The sequence below is a fragment of the Sinocyclocheilus rhinocerous genome, unplaced genomic scaffold (genome assembly GCF_001515625.1).
Source record: "Sinocyclocheilus rhinocerous isolate Xijiao unplaced genomic scaffold, SAMN03320098_v1.1 scaffold166, whole genome shotgun sequence".
NCBI lineage: Eukaryota > Metazoa > Chordata > Actinopteri > Cypriniformes > Cyprinidae > Sinocyclocheilus > Sinocyclocheilus rhinocerous.
This window is the reverse complement of record NW_015633186.1, coordinates 3,292,656-3,308,039: the sequence shown is the minus strand read 5'-3', so window position 1 is coordinate 3,308,039 and position 15,384 is coordinate 3,292,656. Positions and strand designations below refer to the sequence as shown.

General features: G+C 36.3%; 2 protein-coding genes across 7 annotated transcripts in view; one reads left to right on the top strand and one right to left on the bottom strand.

Annotated features, from left to right (window-relative positions):
• LOC107743711 (E3 ubiquitin-protein ligase CBL) overlaps window positions 1-3,677 on the top strand; it is a 19,663-nt gene extending 15,986 nt beyond the window's left edge. Inside the window, exons 11-14 of one of the 3 annotated variants that reach the window (XM_016557104.1) lie at window positions 1,857-2,009; window positions 2,127-2,233; window positions 2,325-2,531; window positions 3,175-3,677. In XM_016557104.1, the coding sequence (XP_016412590.1) occupies window positions 1,857-2,009; window positions 2,127-2,233; window positions 2,325-2,531; window positions 3,175-3,446 (739 nt within the window). In that variant the 3' untranslated portion in view covers window positions 3,447-3,677. Of the gene's footprint in view, window positions 1-1,856; window positions 2,010-2,123; window positions 2,234-2,324; window positions 2,532-3,174 lie in introns of all 3 variants that reach the window. The other 2 variants (XM_016557105.1, XM_016557102.1) reach the window with 2 other exon arrangements.
• A 3,379-nt stretch (window positions 3,678-7,056) lies between these two features.
• LOC107743709 (cell surface glycoprotein MUC18) overlaps window positions 7,057-15,384 on the bottom strand; it is a 36,366-nt gene continuing 28,038 nt past the window's right edge. The window contains exons 10-17 of one of the 4 annotated variants that reach the window (XM_016557099.1): window positions 14,110-14,251; window positions 13,827-13,954; window positions 13,457-13,613; window positions 12,360-12,404; window positions 10,979-11,017; window positions 10,494-10,623; window positions 8,524-8,638; window positions 7,057-8,426 (exon numbers count right to left, since the gene is read on the bottom strand). In XM_016557099.1, coding sequence (XP_016412585.1) covers window positions 8,524-8,638; window positions 10,494-10,623; window positions 10,979-11,017; window positions 12,360-12,404; window positions 13,457-13,613; window positions 13,827-13,954; window positions 14,110-14,251 — 756 coding nt within the window. In that variant the 3' untranslated portion in view covers window positions 7,057-8,426. Of the gene's footprint in view, window positions 8,639-10,493; window positions 10,624-10,978; window positions 11,018-12,359; window positions 12,405-13,456; window positions 13,614-13,826; window positions 13,955-14,109; window positions 14,252-15,384 lie in introns of all 4 variants that reach the window. The other 3 variants (XM_016557097.1, XM_016557100.1, XM_016557101.1) reach the window with 3 other exon arrangements.

The following is a 15,384-nucleotide window of genomic DNA, read 5'->3' as shown; positions in this document are numbered from 1 at the left end:
TGTGGAGATGCCTTCACACGACATCAACACCTCCGTGCAGCTGTGGTTGTACAGTAAGCTATTATCATTGGTCCTATTCAAACCGGACAATAGACCGTTCCACCGAATCCAGCAGTGTCCGCCACAATATCGAAGTAAGTGCGCATCAATGATCATTGTTCTCACTAAAAATATTTTCTCATAACATGAGATCTGCAGTTTAGTTTAAAGATAAATTATTGTGCACCTATAGCACTCCTCGCTGTCATTAAAACATAACATACCACAGGAAAAGTGATCTAGCGCATCCACTAAATATGTCTAAATTCATATCATTTTTAACTTCTGCGTAATGACTTTATGTAATTTCAGTGCTTATCTCCATTAATGAGAGTGGAATATTTAATGTAAATATGTATATCGAAATGAAAACAGATTTTAAAATCGTTGTTTACTTCATTACTTTTCTCACTCCAGGAAAAAGAGTGCGTACGCATGGTCTAGAATGTCCGTACGGTGCGTACATATTTACGCCAAGTTTATTTTTTATAAATCCCGATATGTGCGTGGAAAATTGTGTACGCAATTTCTATGCCCATTTTGTGCGTACGCAATGTTTATAAATGAGACCCCAGATATTTGTCAGTGAGCTCAGGATCTGTTGAGCAGCAAATACTCAAGCATAGTCTTGTCAGTCATCTCTCCTTATTCTCGACCTGTGATCAGTCAAATCTGACTCCTGCAACTCTTGTTGGATGCAGGGTTGCCAAGTCTGCGTTCTTTCCACAGAATTGGGCTACTTTTAAACTGTTGCCATGGGTTGTTTTCCCAAGTGGGTTAAAGGTTTGAAAGGTTTGAAATATTGCATAAATTACATTTGACTGAAATGCTTGTATTGAAACAGAAATGGCTGAAAACACATCTCTTTCATCTTCATTTGACCCTCTACTTCTAATTTTATCTCCTTGTTTTTTTTTTGTTTTTTTTAAAGCTTGACCCTCTAACATTTGCACTCTCTATTCTATTTCTATTCTAACTACTTGTTTTATTTATAAAGAAAGAAGAGCCTCTAACACTAGCATTCTCTATTATTTCTCTATTCTTTCTACTTATTTTCTTTTTATTTATTATATATAATGACCTTCTAACACTTGCTTTATCTATTCTTTTTCTGTTCTATTGACTTGTTTTATTTAAAAATGACACTCTAACTAGCATTCCCTATTCTTTTTCTATTCTTTCTACTCGTTTTCTTTTTATTTATTTATTATTTACAAAATAAGCAAACAAACAAACAAAAAAACTTGCTACGTATACTGTTAGTCGAAGCCCCACCCCCTACTGTCCTCTTTTTGAAGAACTAAAATATGGTCACCCTATCATATTGACTAGTCCAAAATGGTGTTATTGTGGACAATGAAAAAAGAGATTCTGAACTGTGTTCACTTTATGGTTAATAAAAGAGGTTTGAGTTTGTTCTTGTAAAAAGTTAAAAAACCAGATTTCGTTTTTTTTCCCCCAAATCATTCAACCCTAAAAGGATGGTTTGCACTAAAAAAGTCTTCAGATGAAGTTCAGCTTCCAATTTTTTATTTCCTGTGCAGATACACAAAATCACAAAATAAAATCACCATTCTATAATTAATTGTTTTCAAACTGAGCTATTCAAGTCACCTGGTGAAATTCTATCTATCTGTCTGTCTGTATATACATACATACAGACAAAACCCAAATATCACAGTGTCTCTTTGTTCCAGTATCATAAAAACATGATTTTTATCCCCCCCCCCCACACACACACACACTTCCTACACTGAATCTGAACCTGTTAGTAAAGCGAGCAGTCACATGTGTGTTGACTCTTTCTGTGTTGACAGGCCTCTCCCAGCAGTCAAATCTCAGACCGGGGAGGACACCTGTGAGAACGATGAGGAGTCTGAGTACATGACTCCTTCCTCTCGGCCAGTGCTGCCCTCTGCTGCAGGGGAAGCTGTGCCTAGACCACCTCCTCCACTTTCTCTCAGTCCCAGGTAAACTTGTTTTAGCAGCCATGGAGGTGTAAAACTCCAAGAGACACTCTGAACAGACTAGACATGGATATCAGATCTATTTCAGTGTACTGACACTCATGTTTACCTCTATAGGAGTATGCTCAATGAAATGGAGTCAGAAAGCCCACAGATGTACGAAGCTATGTACAACATCCAAGCCCAGGCCCTTACTGCCTCTGCACCACATCAGGCCAGAGACTCAGGTACTGTGATGTTTAAAGCTCTTCATCTTTATACAGGCAGTCTGCTAGTGTATTCTGAAATGTGTAATGTTGTGTTTCTTTGATTGTTTAGATTACTCTGAATTGCCTCCTTTGACCTGCTCTAATGGCCCGAGGGATCCTGTTGATGCATGTGGTGTGGAGGAAGAGGAGAACAGCTATGACTATCCCAAGCCCCATATACCCACCAACCTCGCCCGACGCACGCTTTCAGATATTAACCCTACATCCTCAGCCTTCAGCCGCCTTTCCATGGACAGCGAGCTTGGAGCGTCAGCAAGTAAGTTATACCAAGTGTTATTTTAGTATTATTTATACTTATTATTTAAGTACTCTTTAAGTAAATAATAAGGATGTAATATATACGAGTATGTTGTTTTATACATTTATATACTATAGTTTTTAATATTTTGTATTGGCTTGTATATTTATATTTTCATTTTTATTTTATTTAAAATTGTAATTAAAATTGTATTAAATTTGTCATTTTTATTAGGTTTTTTTTAGTAGTATTTCTAATTTTTTTGACTGAAGCTAATAGTTTTAGTTATTTAGTACTTCAGCTTATTGTGTATATAATGTAGTTATCTAATATTTATATTTTATTTTATCTAACTCATCAACAGCCTCAAGCACTCAAGCATCTTTTAATATCAAAAGATTTTTTTAGATGAGGAAGCAAAGTCAGTCGAGTGTGTCCAATCTTTTGATTTCTATTGTAGTCAATATTTGTATAATGTATTTACAGAGCAAATATAGCACTGCCATTTCCTTTTTCCACCTATATTTATTTTAGATCATATTTCAACCCCATGAGAGTGTCATGGCTTCCTTATTTTAGAACAGCGACTGCAGTATGGTCATTATCTCAGACTTCAGTGTCTATATATTGACATTGTTTTTATTCTACTTTGTGTCTTCAGCAGTCATGGACCCCAATGAAGCCCCTGAGCGGCCTCCTAAGCCTCTTCCCCGTCGTATCAACTCAGATCGCAGGCCCAGCCCGGTTCCCCCCGGAGCGAGCCCAGGGCCCAGCCAGCAGATCAGCAGTGAGATCGAGCACCTCTTGAGCCAGGGCTACTCCCATCAGGACATCCAAAAAGCCCTTATGATTGCACAGAACAATATCGAGATGGCCAAGAACATCCTGAGGGAGTTTGTGTCCATCCCTTCTACTGCACATATCTTAACATAGCGAAACTTCTCCGAGCATCCAGCCGCGGCCCGGCCACGCTCGTCACGCATTTGTCTAGACTCCAGAAGAACAGAGCGCAACTTTGCTCTCTAGCTCTAGTGACGGCGAGAGACAGTTTCTCCGTAACACTTCTCGGATTCTCTGTCCTCCTTCGTGTGCGTGGAAGAGCGAGGGGTCCGTTGCGGCTGCTTCTTCAGCCTGAAGGCAACGCATGTCCCCTAAGGACAAAAAAGACAAAAACTTGTATGTGTTTATATATGATTTAATATATAAATCAGAATATTGAGTATAGTTAATATATACACATGTATGTTGGAGAGGTTCAGCTGCAGAGATCAGGGTGTGTGACGTATTAGGCCTCAGAGTCCGGATAGCTAAAGGGAGTTAAACAGCAGACTGCAGCCGAGCATTTTCTGGCGTGAAAAATGGCCTTTACATGTATTGCTTCGGTACGTTTTGTTTTCAAGTGTGTGATTTTCATTTTTCGTCTGTCTAGTAGCATGCCGTACAAGTTGGTCCCCACAGCGCAGTCGCCTGTTTCAAAAATACCACTCAGCCCAAAGCAACCCGTTCTCCGCTTAAACTTGACCTCCAGGATGTTTTAAGCGCATAGTGGTGGCTGGCATCGGAAATGGGCTCTCCGTCAGCCTTGTTAAATCTGTGTAGCATTACTGTAACTGTACTGTACCATGAATTCACTTCCCAGATGTTTTAAGGGCAAACAGTCCTTCAGATTCCCAGTAGGAACGTGCTGCGTGTCTGATGTCAGGGGACACCTAATCTGAATGTGTCATTAATATGGTGGTCTCCGACTTTTGTGAAGTAGTGTGTTTACTAAAGATAGTGTTCTCTAACAGATAAAGGGCAAGAGGTTGGACACGAAGTGATACTGCTTAGTAAAAAAAAAAAAAATTTGCTTAAAAGGGTCCAAGGCCTGGCCAAGTTTCTGTATTCGGTGGGGACTGAAATCACTCTTGGGGAGGTTCGGACTCTTGTATGACGCTGTCCATCTTAGAAACCATTTCATTTGATCGCCTTAATATATTGTTATTATTAATGTTATTATTATTATTTTGATTTATTGTTATTAATACAGAAGTGCTTTACTGCTGCTATTATTGTTAGTGCTAAACAATTAAGCCTTAAATGTACATTTGTGAATACTGTGTTTAACCCATTTTAAAGTGACAGTATCGGTTGTGTGTAATTTGTTAATGTAGCATACTTGAAATCAGAAGCAACTTGCGCAGGTGTAAGCCCAGCTGATTTGTTCAGTCTGTCTCTGTGTGTGTGTGTGTGTGTGTGTGTGTGTGTGTGCATGGGACGTCTTGTTTTCATCCAGGTACGTTGCGTTTTGCTTGAAATACATGTGTTTTCGTTTATTGAAATGGTGAAATGCGTCACGGGGCTCATCGCGGAAGGCCTTATTTCTGTTCTTCCTTGTTCTACGAGGCTTTGGTGTTCAGCCCGTCACCGATTGGATCGATCTTTCAGCAGCAGCCTGTTCAAACCATGATCGCAGTGCCCATAGTCCGCCTGCTGTTAGGGAGAAGGTTCTTCCCGATCTCCCCTTTGTACTCAGGAATACCGTACATTTCAACAGAATCTACATTAGTGACTCCGTACTTTAAACCAGTGCAAGACTGTCTCGTTTTCAGGGCGAACACAATACTAGACTACTTTCTCAATGACATCAGCATCAAATTCATTAATTCTGTGTTCCTTAAAGGGATAGTTCACAAAAAAATTTAATTCTGTCATTAATTACTCGCCCTCATGTCGTTCCAAATCTGTTTTGTCCATACAGTCCAGGTCCAAAACAAAATTGGTCCCCGTTGACTTCTATTGTATGCATAAAAACAAATTTGTTTGAAAGAACAAAAGAACGAAGGTCATTTGGAACGACTTGAGTGTTAATAAATTATGTCGTTTTCATTTTTGGGTGAACTGTGCCTTTAATGTTTCCAGTTATTCTTTGTTATTGCACCAGCACATTTGAATGCACTAGTAATACATTAAAGTGAGTTTGAGTCTCTCATGTGGGACTGGAGGACTCGTGATTGATGTCGCCGACATCAAAACTGGCCCAATTTTAGTTTCTACTAGCCCCCAGTGTTCTTGAGAGTGTTGCACTGGGATTGCAGGTACTTCCACGTCTCAATCTTGTAGGTACACATGCAACCTTGAGAGCTTACGACCAGGCGAGCTGGTTAGTTCAAGTTGTAGGCTGTTAACTCTTGGTTTGTAGATTCCGTTGCCTTGAAGCATATGATGGTTTAATACAGATTTTTTTTTTTTTTTACTGCACCATATGAAGTTTAGAGATGAGAAGGTGATACTTTTTTTAATCATTTCATTTTACTGTACTACTATTTCTTGATAATGATGTGTGATGGTTGTGTGTGAGGTTGTGTGTTACAATATTTGGCACAGTGTACCAATTTGTGCTACGATACTGTCACTTTAAAATCAAGCGTGTAAAGTTACTTATACATAGAATACGTGGAAATGGCAATGTTTTATTTCATTTTTGCATTCCTGTACATGTCAGAATTTTATTTTTGTTTACTGATGTGAATATTACTGTGAGCAGTGCCATATGTTTAGATATGTCCGTAATTTTTGTTCTGCTACCCGGAAAAAAGGCCTTGTTTAGTGTAAAGAGTGAATGATATCCCTCATGAATTTATAGAAAACGTTTCCATTGTCGCTCAACGCTTCTTTGGCTCGGTCAGTGACATCGTAGTGAATATCTGTCTGTTTACTGGAATGTCTCGAATCAGACCACAAGAGGGAGCTCGCTCCTCATTTTGCCATAACTTGCCTGCGTATTTCAGGGTTTCTTTTCTTTTGTGCTAATTCTCATATCACTTTGGAAGTATGCACAGCGCTATACTGTTAATTAAAACAATAGAACAAACATCATGGCCTCAGTGTCTGTCTTAAAGCTTAGTGTGTGTGTGTGTGTGTGCGCGCGCGCGCGCTAAATGATATGCTAGTTAACATTTTTTTCTTCTTACTAAAATGTTTTAATCCAAACGTTTTCTTGGGAAAATAGTTTTAATCGAAAGTCAACTTATAGTTTTCCTTGCGCTCAATTCACTTTGTACCACTTGGCTTTTTTCATTATTGACATCATCCTTCAGGATGGTAATTTTTGGTGGGAAAACAACTGAAAACATGTAACGTTATTAGTAGCTAATGGATGGAATGGAAAGTTCATTTCTGGAAGTCTGGTATAGCCTGTTCTTTCATAGAAATACTTCGACATGACAGAACTGGGCCTGGCTGTGTAAGGGACAGCGTTCACATGCGTTTTTGAATTCGACTTCGCTGCTTTTCTATGGTTTTTCAATGTTAAACGTCGTTAGACAGACGTTTGACCGTTTCTCTGCTTTTACAGAGTTTGAGCTCACGTCTAAAATGCGGCACTCAAGTTATAAGTAGTAGGCTACAACTTAAAATAAATTATTAAATAAAACGCGGCTAACTTAAAGTGTTTTTTTTTTTTTGTATTCCACTCACGTTTTTCAATGCAAAGCCGCGTTCTGTGTGAATGCTGTAATTTTCAATTTATTAGTACCTAAACATTCTAAAATAAGTCATAGCCATATCTGTTTTTGATCTTATCCTCTTTTAAACCTTAAAAAATTTCGAACTATTGTATAGAACAGTTGTTTCTGATGAACATAAATAAATAGGCCAAAGATGACAAAATTAAGGCTCGAGTAAGCCAGCCCTTTTTAATAGAAATACCAGGACAATTCAAAAGCAAGCATTAACAAAAATACCACTGACACAAAACAAAAACGGTGTGACAAACCAGAGGAAATGAAACAGGTGAACTTAGGTGTAATAAGGACTTTTGTATCCAACTGTGGGTCTGCTTTGCATACAGTACAGGGTACATACTGCATAGATTAAGATACAACTTATAAACCTTCAAAATATGGATTGAAATAAAATCAAATAAAATATATACTGTTTAAACCAAAAAGTCTTGAGTATAAAAATAACACCTGCATTTTTTCCTGTTCTACTCTCCCTCCAATATGATAAATCAATTCAGTCTTCCACATGCATTTTAATATTTCCTCTAAAATTTCAAAATGGGAGGGTTGGTCATGTATTTCTTTATTATTTACATTCAGTGCAAGACGAGGACAGCAGGTAATGGCATTTAAAAAAAAGAATACAACTGAGCTCAACAGGACACATCCATTTTTCTCAGACCAGAGGGACATTTTTTAGCTCAAACTGACATTAACGTAATTCACCCGCTCGGCCCTCGCAGTGAACATGAACTTAATTTGATCTAGCTAATAAAATTATAAAAAATAAAACCAGAGGCATGACATGAACCCAACATTTTGCTTACATATTTGGAAAAAAGGTCAACCATGTCAGAGACTTTCCCTGACAATTTATTTGTAGAGAAATTGCCCTCAAGCTTTATCATTGGGCAGTTTCAGTGCTGATCCAGAGGACAGATGAATGTTTACAGTGGTAAAGACGGTTCAGTGCATGGACTATGGTGCGGCAGAGGTGAGAGCAGGTTCAGATCAGACACATCGACAGCACAGCAAATAATGACTCTTCGGCACTCTTCAAATGCCCCTCAACAAAGAGACTTGCATTATCAAAAAGATACTCAAGCGCAACCTTTCAAATGTCTCAGGCATTTTAAATAGCTAAATATATACAGTATTTCATATTTATATACAATTTGTAAATACTGGAGTGGAGTCATCCATAATGAACTTGGTGCTTTTTGGATCATCTTGCTGTATATTGTATCCGATTATAGCATTTCAAATATAAAACATGGGCAGAAAAAAGCAGAATCGAGTGGGAATTCAAGTAGAGGGGAAGATGTGGATGTGTTGTGAGATTGGGATTCACCCTGAGAAGGAGCTCTGTTGGACAGCGTCTCTGTTGTAGCGTCTCTCCCCATATGCATGTAGTTTTCAGTCTTTGACTCTAATTGAAAGAAAATATCATCAGGTTTCCGTGGCACGGCCTTACAAATCTTGGCTCTTGTGTAATATAACGGGAATCATTGTTCTGAAGTAATGACCTATTCGGTGGGGGACTTTTTGTCTCCATTGACTCCTTGTAGAAGCACTGCCTCTTCAGATTTACCGCTTTTCATCTCCATCACAATATCATCCTTACTGGCCTTTTCCTTCGTGCTGGAGAATGAAAACAATAAATGATATTAATGCTTTGTATCATGGTGGTGTATTGAAAAATACTTTATGTACAGCTATCCAGACATTTCGTGTGGATACTAGGGCATTAAGTTGATTACTTTAGACTATTTTGCTCTAATTTTAGGGTACAGTGTTATTTTAGTATTATTTATATACTATTTTAGTATTTATTAATATTTTAAATGTACTTTTATTTATAAACGTTTAGGTTTTATTTTAGTTTAAAAGACGAATAAAATTGACATTTCTATTTGGCTTTAATGTATTTCATTTTTAGTCATTTTAGTTACATTTTTATTTATTTAAAAGCTAATAAAACTGACAAAAACATGTCTATGTACAGTGGGTACGGAAAGTATTCAGACCCCCTTAAATTTTTCACTCTTTATTATATTGCAGCCATTTGCTAAAATCATTTAAGTTAATTTTTTTTCCTCATTAATGTACACACAGCACCCCATATTGACAGAAAAACACAGAATTGTTGACATTTTTGCAGATTTATTAAAAAAGAAAAACTGAAATATCACATGGTCCTAAGTATTCAGACCCTTTGCTCAGTATTTAGTAGAAGCACCCTTTTGATCTAATACAACCATGAGTCTTTTTGGGAAAGATGCAACTTGTTTTTAACACCTGGATTTGGGGATCCTCTGCTAGAACTTTTTGGCCTTAATTCTAAGCGGTATGTGTGGAGAAAACCAGGCACCTGTCCAATACAGTCCCAACAGTGAAGCATGGTGGTGGCAGCATCATGCTGTGGGGGTGTTTTTCAGCTGCAGGGACAGGACGACTGGTTGCAATCGAGGGAAAGATGAATGCGGCCAAGTACAGGGATATCCTGGACGAAAACCTTCTCCAGAGTGCTCAGGACCTCAGACTGGAACTAAGGTTTACCTTCCAACAAGACAATGACCCTAAGCACACAGCTAAAATAACGAAGGAGTGGCTTCACAACAACTCTGTGACTGTTCTTGAATGGCCCAGCCAGAGCCCTGACTTAAACTCAATTGAGCATCTCTGGAGAGACCTAAAAATGGCTGTCCACCAACGTTTACCATCCAACCTGACAGAACTGGAGTGGATCTGCAAGAGGGAATGGCAGAGGATCCCCAAATCCAGGTGTGAATAACTTGTTGCATCTTTCCCAAAAAGACTCATGGCTGTATTAGATCAAAAGGGTGCTTCTACTAAATACTGAGCATTTTTCAGTTTTTCTTTTTTAATAAATTTGCAAAAATGTCAACAATTCTGTGTTTTTCTGTCAATATGGGGTGCTGTGTGTACATTAATGAGGAAAAAAAATAACTTAAATGATTTTAGCAAATGGCTGCAATATAACAAAGAGTGAAAAATTTAAGGGGGTCTGAATACTTTCCGTACCCACTGTAGTTGTGTAGATTTCATGTATTTTAATTTTAGTAAATAATAATAAATAATAATAAAAATGACCAAAACGCATTTTTATTTTAGTTTTAGTAGTTTTAGAACAAATGAAAAATGTGAAAACGAGTTTGCTTTTTCAGGTTTTTCATCTTCTATTTTATTTTATTTTAGCTTAACAAAAAATGATTTTTAATAGTTTTACTAACAATTACAACACTGATTTAAAGGTGCAGTGTGACATTTTTACAGCACAAAATAATCAGATAAACCTACAAATTGCATATTTCTTATAAACTGCCTTTGCAAATATTCTTTCTATATATTAATATGGGACAGAAGTAACTTACTATTGAAAAATACAGCAGCTTAAAGCTAATTAAGTCTGTTAATTATACGCATTTTATTAAATTCAAATAACATGTATTTTTTCACAAAGAAAAACTCATACAAATCCTGCTTTCCCGACCGTCCACAGGGCAGCTTTCCTTTCTTGTAGAGGAAGTAGAGCACACTGCCCAGTATGGCTATGAGGAGGAGGCAGATGATGATGACGGCTATGACGACTCCACTTCCACCTCCTGCGGTAAGAGAAGAAATGCAGGCTGAAGTGAGTACACTGACAGAGGAAAAGCTCAAATACTTAGGGTGAATGTTTCCTGTATGTCTGACTGAAATATACAAAGCCTTTGCCATAACAGTTCGTTTCCAAAAGGGCTGTGAGTAAAGTGCATTGAGAGTGCTGAGCGAAGAAAAGCAGTGATGATGCGTGACTCGTTGTAGGGGCGATTCTACAGAAAGCCAGGTATTCTGGAATCATTCACAGTTCGGTGGTCAGTGCAGATTAGCATGAGAAATGATGCCTGAGTAAGAATGCTCATGTGATCGAGGCTGGGGGTGATGGTGGAGGATGAATGGTCAGGCTGCTGTACAAACCTGTACGTGATTGTTTTGGTGGAACGGTTAATCCTGTTCCTGTCACAACAAGGGTTTGAGTTACCAAACAGCAGTTATATTCATACATCACTTTATCTCGCACGGTGCTTTTCTTTAATCAGATCACGGGGACTGCTGTCCCAGACCCTGTGAGGAAGTTATTGCTACGACTTGGATATTTTAGCAAATTGTCTACACTTCTTGTAAGAGCAGGGGTGTAGGGATCCTAATGGAGTGCTAAAGGGTCTATGGAAAAATTGAAGAAAATAAATTACAAAATGTATTTTTAAAAGCAGTAAATGAAAATCAAATCTGAATATAGTTTTGTGGGGGGGAAAGTATGTTTTCATTGTTAATGTCCTTGTTGACTAACTGTAGGGCACTATTTTTTTTTATTTTGTATATATATATTAAATATTTATTAATAATATTATTATTTCATTTGTAATATTATTTCTTTTTTTATCCATTGTATTTTTACTAAAAAATATATAAAATAATATCAAAATATTTTCAAATTATTTAACAATCAATATAAATAAAAAATTATACAATTTTCCAAATAAGTTATTTTAATTTCTTGAGGCTTTAGCACAATTACAAGTCAACTATTCTATAATTCAGGGTAGAAAAAAATATAATATTTAATTAATTTAAAATGCCACTACTTAAAACAATAATACTACTACTACTAATAATAATAATATACATTTTATATAATTATAATATTAAATAATATATCATTAATTATATTAGTAACATTTTTAAATAGTTAATGTTTGAAATAAATCAATTATTTAATTAAAATAAAAATATACTGCTGCCATATTTTGACAGACACATTACTTGCTATTATTGCATTGTGTCTGGTTAGAACATGATGCTGCAAGCAACTGCTGACACTGAGACGAGCTAAATCTGCTCTTATAACTGTTTATTTTCCTGACTACAGCCATAAACAGTATCAGAGATAAGGGCTCTGAGGACTGCCATAATAAGAAACGGAAAGGTCAGCTGATATCCCAAAGTGAGTGGCTGCTTCGCCTCATTTGCCCTGATGCCAAGCGCTCTGGTCCCATGAGGTCACAGGCAGTCAGCCAGGCTGCCTTTGTCCTAATCAGAGTCCAGAGACCACATGAGAGCACTGTCACCATCAACCGCCTTCTGTTACAGTAAAACTGCTTTGTGTTTAAACGCACGCTGAATAAATATACCATCTCAGATGACTGTGTTTCTATGGCACACATACTGCTTTCTGTCATCAAATCTCAAACGTGTGTTCTTACAGTCAAAATACAGTGATTTGCTGGAAAAACAGTCACTCGCTGCACTGATGGAAGTAAAAAATAATTATTTTTGAGTGAAAGCTTCAGAAACGTACCTTTTGTGCTGGTGGCTTGGGTTGTAGTTGTTGTCACACGTGCAACTACACAAGAAAATTGGTATAGAATAAGATTGTATCTGTTTGCATAATTTGACTGTATTAGTTAACATGAACTGACAATGAACAACACTTGTACAGAATGTATTAGTCGTGGTTAAGGTTCATTTATATACAATCCTAATACATTCTTAACATTACAAGAACTAATAGCATATCTAATAGCATATTAAAATTAAAATGACATTAATTAAAATATTAAATAATATAATGAACCAAGACTTACGCTGTGAAAACTGGCTAGCACCTCATAATTTAGTTTTTATATGCTAAAATTAATTAATGCAATAGCTAACATGAACTAACAATGAACAATGATAATTGGTCATGTTAATTTGCACATTACTATTCAAAAGTTTGTTGTCAGATTTTGAAAAGTTTGAGATTTTTTCTTTTCTTTTCTTTTGTTGTTGTTTTTTGAAGAATTCAACTCATAATAATGTTTCTTGAGCACCAATTCAGCAATTCCAATGATTTCTGAGGAATCATGTGACACTGAAGACTGGAGTAATGGCTGATGAAAATTCAGCTTCACCATCACAGGAATAAATTACATGTTAAAACAATTATTTTAATATTAATATAATAATATTTTATTTAAATTAATAAAAATAATTAATATTAATAATAATAAAGCACTGGGTTGTATTTAACCCAGCATTTTTTAGAGTGTAGTAACATAATCTAGGATACTCATTTTAGTACATTAATACATTTTAGATTACTTTTAGATTGCTTTTTACCCAACTTGTTTTAAACTTACCATTAAATGTACCATATTCATATAAAAAATCAAAGAGAAAGAAAATGTATTACATTATTTGTTATCAATATCATGAAGTGCATTAAACATTACATTACGTTAGGGTTCCCCAAACCGGGGTTAATATAAGAACTGCAGTGGGTTGATAAAACGCTGATAAAATTAATTCAGTCATAAAAACGTACATTAAAAAAAAACCTGTGACCATTGAGCAACATCAGAGAATTGTGAACATGCAGATGTATACGTTTGAGTAGAGGAAATGAAAACTCACATGCTTCAATCTTGCGAGAAACATCCTCTGTCCCCAACTCATTGGCAGCGCTGCACTTGGCTGTGAGTTCAGACATGGCTCTCACAGAGATCATGCTGAGAATACCAGTGTCCGTCTTCTGGTTCTCTGCTTCCGGCACAGGGACAGGCTGCCCGGTCTATATATTTTGTCATGGTAATTTCAGTTTACCTTAAATTAATCTAGAATATTTGCACATCATGATTTACCCAAGAATCACCTCATCTTTGCAACATTCTTATCAAACGATGTGCCTGACCACAAACTACCCAGTTTTTTAATTACTAGCAAAAGATCTTTGTGACTGTGTGATGGTTCCTGATTGGTCAGAATCGGAGCGCTGTAAGGATACCCGTTGGTCAGAGAGGGTCCAGGTGATGGTGGGGAATGGGTAGCCTTCTGCATTGCAGGTCAGGTTAACGGAGCGGTCAGCCTTATTCACTGGACCCACTGTTATCTCCTCTATGATCTTAGGCTTCCCTGAAGCAGGTTTAGATGTTTAGACATGAAAGCACACTCTTTTGTTTTTCTAGAATATTGATGTTTTCTATACTGAGCTAATATTGTTTATATTATTATTTATAAACCTTTCCCTGTATTGACATTCAGTTCTCACAATGTAGGCAAAGACTCACCTCGCACACTGATTTGCACAGACTTTTGTTGTTGTAGCTCAGGCAGGGAAGGGACAGTCACTTCACACTTATACAATCCAGCAGTGTCATAGGAGGCATTGTGTAACTCCAAAACATGCCTCTCCACCAGCTGCGTGCCATCCTGCAGTGAAACACACCGTCAAATAGGTCCATTTACATCCTCGAGCATTTCAAGAGCACTGTTTACCAAGCAGATTCATTCTATTCATGCTGGATATTATTTATATGTTGTAATTTTGATATTGGGCCTTGAGCTCTTTTGAGACCACATAAATGTGGTATTTGCGTCTTATTACTTCAAATCTGGGGTTTAAAACTCTTGATCTGGGTCTCGGGTTATTGATTGAAGGAACACTTCCTTTCAAAAGTTTAGGGCCACCACAATTTTTAAGAAAGCAATACGTTCATTCAGGAAAGACCCATAAATGTATCAAAACATAAAGTAAAGACATTTATAATGTCACAAAAGATTTCCATTTCAAACGCTGTTCTTTTGAACTTCCTAAATATCAAAGAATTCTGAACAAAAGTATCAGTTTCCACAAAAATATTAACCGTTTTCAACATTGATAATAATAATGAATGTTCTTTGAGCTGCAAATCGGTGTATTAGAATTATTTCTGAAGGATCATGATTCATGTGACACTGAAGAGTGAAGAAATTTCTTCTGAAAATGTATGCTTATGAAAATATTTCACAATATTACTGTTTTTACTGTATTTTTGATCAAATGAATGCAGTCATGGTGAGCATAAGAGAGCATACTAAAAAAAGTATTTAAAAACTATATTTTAAATATATGCTAAACATGTTGTAAACCGAGAATGAAATATAATATGAAATATATGTTTGAAATGGAAATATATTTAGTTTCCACATTCATATATAAAAAATATATCTCAAAATGTATTTTAGGGGCAAGAAAATAAAAGAAAATGTAAATGTAGATGGAACAGCCTGCTAGAGATCAAAACTAGATTTATAATTATTTATTAATAATATTGACTATTGATTAGTTATTTATTTATTTATTGAAACATTGTAAAGTTCCTTGCTGAATTTTATTAAAATGTGCTATATGTTCACTCGTGTTATAGATAACAAATAAGGTTTTTCTCAAAATTTGACACATGTGAATGAATTTTATTGAATAGAAATATATGGAGGGAAAATATATTTTTAATGCTTCAATATATATATATGTATATTAGGGTTGTCAAAACAGGGTTTCTGCAGGATTTTTAAGCACAAAT